This window comes from Haliotis cracherodii, unplaced genomic scaffold, assembly GCF_022045235.1.
Source record: "Haliotis cracherodii isolate W230 unplaced genomic scaffold, xgHalCrac1.p SCAF_1, whole genome shotgun sequence".
Taxonomy (NCBI): Eukaryota; Metazoa; Mollusca; class Gastropoda; order Lepetellida; family Haliotidae; genus Haliotis; species Haliotis cracherodii.
The window spans coordinates 34406287-34412597 of record NW_027266264.1 but is presented as its reverse complement, the minus strand read 5'-3'; the positions used below and the strand labels follow the sequence as shown (position 1 = coordinate 34412597).

Sequence of the window (6311 nt, the reverse complement as noted above, 5' to 3'; positions counted from 1 at the left end):
ACCTAACTTTATTTTTGAGAAAAAGATAAGAAGCAATGATGCCTTTACACCCAGATTTGAACCGTAAATAAAGCAGAATTATTCATTCCCGATAATCAATGCAAATTCCTTCATGCGTAAAACCTGTGTTAATAGTTCGGTTTTATAAACTTAAAAATGAATTCGTAATATATCGCTATACCAACAATACATTATAGAAGTCTTATTTTGTACGCTTTATATATGTCATAGTTCTAAAACCACGATAATTATGGGTTAATTATAGTGATTTTAGAACTATGACAAATAAAACCTTTCCTCAAGAGGTAATATTTTAGGGGCAACAATTATGCTTGTTAATTTAAATAATACAATTGTTCTTATTGTTTTGATGACTGTGGAGAGGTCTATGAATACTTCTTGGTAGATATAACAATGTTTTTCTTGTAACGCCATTATTAACAGCAGTTTAAAGCATTAATTATATATTTTTATTCGTAATTTGAATTAAAATGCGATTAATATTAAACACCTGTATATAACTAAAACTTTCGATAATAAACCCTCAAACACCTTATTTCTTAAGAGTGCTATATATCTGGTGTGTTATTACCCAAAGTAGATATTCAGGTATATCCTGCTTAAGTATGATCACCGAGGCATGATCTATAGTATGGCTTTTCTTGAGTACTATTACATAGTCTGGTGTGGTGAGTCGAACAGCGCAGGAAGGTAAATGTGTTCTCACCGATCAATATGCATTGATATTGCTTCTTTCAAAAGGTAGATATACATAATTATTTGAGCATCATGTTGACCTCGGCTCGTCGGTGAGTCAGTAGCATGATGACGTTTCTCATAGCGTTCCTGCAACACGATATGTAACGTCGTCATGATGTGATTGGAAACTCCCAGGTGATTTTTGATGCAGATCGCAATTTGAAGATTGGACTCATGGACAGCATACTTTCCTCATAAGCAGTCATCACCACTTCGCTCATCTATCGCAAATGCAATTCCATTGTTGTACATCTCTATCGGTCATTTCGAATTCACCATACATTCTTTGTAAATAACACAAATATGGTCAGAAAGAATTTGAATTAAAATTTGAGTTTGCTTAGATTTAGATTTGAATAGTAAAACTATTTACAAATCCTATTGCGTCCTTCATTTTCCACATTAAACACCAGTACACTTTACGTTTAAGAGGAAGTTCGGTGGAATTTTGAAGTAAATTACTCCGAACAATGCAATAGGATAACTTTTAAAACGATCATAGTCACTTTGTAACGAAGTCGGGGCGGTTGGGTAGCCTCATTGTTAAAGAGTTCGATCGTCACGTCGAAGGCCCGGGTTCGAATCCCCACAAGAGTACTGTGTGTGAAGCCCATTTCCTGTGTCCCCCGCCGTAATGTTGCTTGAATATTGCCAAAAGCGGCGTAAAACCATACTCACTCACTATATAAGAAGTCACCTCTCTTCGAATAATGTACGTAACTAACACGCTATTAAACCAAAATAACTCATCGATCAGAGTTTACCATTTACTAAGCATCTTGTTTCTACTGTGGAAGGACGTATCGATGTGGATATTTCCGAAGTGATCATTATGAAAGACAAAAACAGCATTTTATCGTTTCCTTACCCTATCGATTTCGGGAAATTGTGAAATAAACCAGATAATTCAGTCCACCGAGATACCTTCTGGAGGTAATGTTTACAGTTCGCTATGGCAACGTCCCCATGTCTGTGTTGTGGTCACGTGACCACCAGCCATCAATAAGACACTTTATCCAATATTGATAGCCGGAAGGCTCGGGAACTGGAAATGACGGGCTGTAGATCATTCACCCGCTCGTGGCTTTTTCGGTTGGATGGTGCGGTTTAGGTGTGACGTAGTTTCTTGCATAACTGTAGGATTTGTATATGAGAACATTATATACACTTGTACCTGCTGGTGGACGATTACATCCGGGATAATATCTACACGTGACTGTAAGCAGGTGCATATAGGATTGAAAGCCGGTCGAAGCTACTGATTCAATATGGTCGGGAACAGGGAACCAGCGTAATGGAAACGAACGCTGTGGAGGGTAATTAAATATATTCACATATCAGATGCGATCGTGATGCTGTGGTCGAGTTTCATTAACGCCAACTTTACCTATATTCTGTTTCTGATTAATCACGGATATTAAAATAGACATCACCATTGACAGTCAAGCGTCACAGCCGTTCTTTATGTGTGTATTATAATGTTAATATGCATTGTTTTTTATGCTTAGTCATCAGTTCAAACAATTCAAGATACCGTAAATCCTTGAACAGACGCCCGGGGATCTAAATATTTCAAAGACATCTTACCCCATGTCTATTATTGTTATTGTGGTAAACACTTTTAATTTCTATGACGGGACGTGTAATTTAATTAAAACGTGTATGGTTTGCATTTTGAATGAAAACGTCTTCAACGTCTTCAATATCACTTTATTGATTACCTAAAGGAATATAAATGTTTAAAGATTTTGACCCCGCGTGTATTCAAAGTAGGCGTTTATTCAGGGAATTAATTTACGCACTGCAGCGGGAACATCGCTATTCGCGCAGTCAACGCGTCAGCCGTGGACGTTATACTCTCAATCCACTGCAATTTGATAGCGTGTTTTGGATTGAGAGAAATTATTAATAAACATATATTCCACTGTTTTTTAGTGATGTAGAGTGTATTGTTAACGTTTCTATTAACGTTGATAAACACGCGCCCGTGACTCAGTGGTAACATATGGCTATTATAAGCCCACGCCAGAAGGTGTTTGTCAGTGTACCATTATTCTCTATCGGGATCTTCGTGATCTATATAAATCATAACGGCTTTAGTAATTACCAGTATAAAGGAAGCGTTGCCGGAGGTCATGAATGTAACAGTTGGTATGTAGATGTATGGTTGTCTGTGGTTTCTATCGAAAGTTCACTCTATCTCACACTGTCCATCTGACCGCTGATGTCTGTATTCTCCATGTATCCATATATCCACGCCAGTCATCTGTTTGTGTGTCGATTAGATCTGTATTTTAAAATTGTTTGGACGATCTGTCTGTCCGTTGTTGTGCCAGGCGTATCTCTCAGTCAGGGTTCGTAAACAATTCATGGTCTTTTCTCTTTCGTTTGTTCGATTCGTTGATTTGCCAGTCCGACTTTTAGCCCGGCGTATTATAGTCCACCGTATCCCCCAACTGCAGACATATGCTTGTAAATATCAAGACTGGTTGTCGTACATGGTCGAATTAATGCCAATGCGACGTTTAATTTTAACTCACTCACTCATTAGCAGACCACAAACAATTCATGAAATCTCGTTCGTTTGTTCTGCGATGTGATCCACCAGTCCGACCTAAACTTTGCTAAACCCGTTTTTCGCAATGCTCTTTCTGACCAATTAGTCTCCGGTAAATCATGTTTTAACATCTGGAGTTCAACATCTTCTTGTTTTAATATCTTCTTCCATTGGAAACTCATTTACCAAATCGGTTCCTTTTAACCCAAATAAACGTTTTCTGAGTGACATATCTTAGTGTATATACGTAAGTGGTCGTATATAAATAACGGTCTCGCTTAACGACGTTACACATTTCTTTCTGTCCAATCCACACTGAACGTTCATGGGTAAAGGCTGCATGTAAAATTGTAGAAACGAAATGGAAGAGGACTCTTCTCTACTAGGGGGCGGTCGGGTAGCCTAGTGGTTAAAGCGTTCGCTCGTCACGCCGAAGACCCGGGTTCGATTCCCGTCATGGGTACAATGTATGAAGCCCATTTCTGGTGTCCCCCGCCGTGATATTGCTGGAATATTGCTAAAAGCGGCGCAAAACCATACTCACTCACTCACTCACTTATTCTCTACTAGACTAACATCTAGTCTCTGGAATGAACATATCGTACAGAAAAAAACCAGTTGTTCAGTTATCTTAATAAAAATATAATAAAAGGGAGCCCAGTGACTCTATTCCTTTTCAGATACTGCAGTAATCTAGACTTGCCAAACATTATAGACTTGCGTGGGCTGTGTTTGATATATATTTGTATCAGGGTCTGTAAGACAGCCTATCTTCTCTACCAACTGCCTTTGTCTGCCCGATTGACCTCAATCACACCCTCCCCCATCTGGAAACTCCAGCAGACGCACATGTTTAGTTTCAGCACCAACAGGCAGCATCCTCATTTCCCACAGGACAGTTAGTATACAGTCTAGACTTAAAGATCGTACTATCCTGCGACTTGAAACTCATTTCAGTTGACGTCTCGCCACAAGTGTTTGCTGTCTAAACAGTTTGTGAAATTGACAAGATATGTCTGTGTCATGAGGATAGCTATTTACTGCTTGGTTGAACTAGATAATTAAATTCGAGTTCGTAGACGTGTTCTTGAATGTCCTAATTAGGAAAGGTTACACCTTTAGTACCATTCTTTGGACACGCATCTGTTTAAAATTATGTAGATCGATACTCATGATGTCAATCAATGGATTGTCTGGTCCAGACTCGATTATTTACAGACCGTCGTCATATAGCTGGAATATTGCTGAGTGTGACGTTAAAAAACAAACAAACAACCAAACAAACAAAACATCTGTTTAAAAAGAAACTTTACTCCCTTCTCACTTGTTTTCGTATTCGACCGAGTTATAATTTTGGTGTTTCTGTCTTTCTGTTCCAGCAACCACGGAAGGCGAAGAGGTTATGCCAACGTTGACTGACGCTTTCAGAAAGAGGCTAAACGGAAGTAGCAATGACGTGAGGCAGATGTCAATAGGTGCAATCGCTCTGTTACGTCACGACGAAAGCAAGCTATACCAGCAAGCCAAACATCTCGTCAAAACAAACGGACCACTTGCACGTGCAATATTCACCGCCAATATCGGAGGATGGACACCGCTTCACGCATGCGCACAGAAAGGTTCAAAGAAGCTTGTGAAAGTTATGTTAAGTGCTGGTCTGGATGTGAATTTTCCCATGGGAAAACCCGAGGGACTCCCTGGGAAATGTACATTGCTGCACATAGCTGCGAATTCAGGGCATGTGAAAATTATGGATTATCTCATCGGTCGTGGAGCTGACGTGAATGCGAAAGATTCCTACGGAAGGACTCCGTTGTTTTATGCTAACAGGGCGTCGAAACGGGAGGCGGTCAAGCTTCTCCTTGAGAAGAATGCTGAAATTTTGGAACCACATGTGAGAACCAAATCGAGGCTCCCATCGGAGTGTACGACGCCGGAACCAAGATTGACTAATTTTTGTTTTCTCATTCACAAACCATGATTTAAGATTTTATCTTGTGATACTTTGGGCATGCCCTTTTAGGGGAAGAACACACAGCCACTGAGTCAAATGTCACATACATCTGTTATTTGTTACGGGTACGTCTCATGATTGCTTCACATTCAATCAAATATTGTTTTCACTTTATATTTGACAGCCTTACAGGAGCATTCAAAAGTTGCATCCTTGATTATCAAGTGTCTTAGATCTCCATTGTTAAGATAAATAGCTTCTTCGAATGGAGACCGCCTCCCAGGTCTAGTGGAATAGGGTCCGCCCGCGTCATACCAAAAGACGTTAAAAGAAGGTACTTGTTGTTACCCTGTCTGGCGCTCGGCATTAAGGGGCTAAAACAAGGACTAGTCGGCTCGGAGTCAGGAGTCTCTGAGTGGGGTATTCATGTTAACCTGCAGCATGGTATCTCAGTGGGCTAGCACTATAAATCGGCATCGGCATATAAGTGTAATAATCTTGGACGCGACGTTAAACCCCATTTCATCTGATCTCTTCGAGTGGCATTTAGACGTTTGTGTGATGAATAAGACGAGTTCTTATACGCTAGGCCCTCATCGTAAAGGAATGGAGATGCTGTACACTGGGTACACAAGATTGACCTACTTTGTCCTGACATGGACCATTCTGTAGAAAGACAATTATCGACCAACAGAATAGGAGCTAATTATAAATGACCATCCATTGATCCCCAAAGCAAGCGTTCAAATATATAAACCCCAAAGGTGAGAAACGATTTTTTCTAAAGTAAATTTAAAAATCAACACTAAATCATACCCGCGAATCTAATGACGGAGTAGGTGTTAGTTGGGTACTCACACACCTGTGTATGGTTTTTAAATTACTGGATCGCTTGACCTGCTGTCAATAAGTCATGTGCTTATATGTTAATAATGTTCATTAGCAAAAACCAACAGTATGGATCATCAGTACACCATGGCTACGTGCATCCATCGTCCACCTATACCGATCATGGAATGGCCGTCATTCGACACACACCGT

The 6311-nt window shown here is 39.9% G+C and overlaps 1 protein-coding gene across 1 annotated transcript; it reads left to right on the top strand.

Annotated features, from left to right (window-relative positions):
• Window positions 1–1821: 1821 nt before the first annotated feature.
• LOC139463868 (uncharacterized) lies at window positions 1822–5641 on the top strand. Its single transcript, XM_071245268.1, has 2 exons — window positions 1822–2075; window positions 4696–5641. Exons 1-2 carry the CDS (start codon window positions 2054–2056, stop codon window positions 5295–5297), a joined length of 624 nt encoding a protein of 207 aa, XP_071101369.1. The 5' UTR covers window positions 1822–2053; the 3' UTR covers window positions 5298–5641.
• The last annotated feature ends 670 nt before the right edge of the window (window positions 5642–6311 follow it).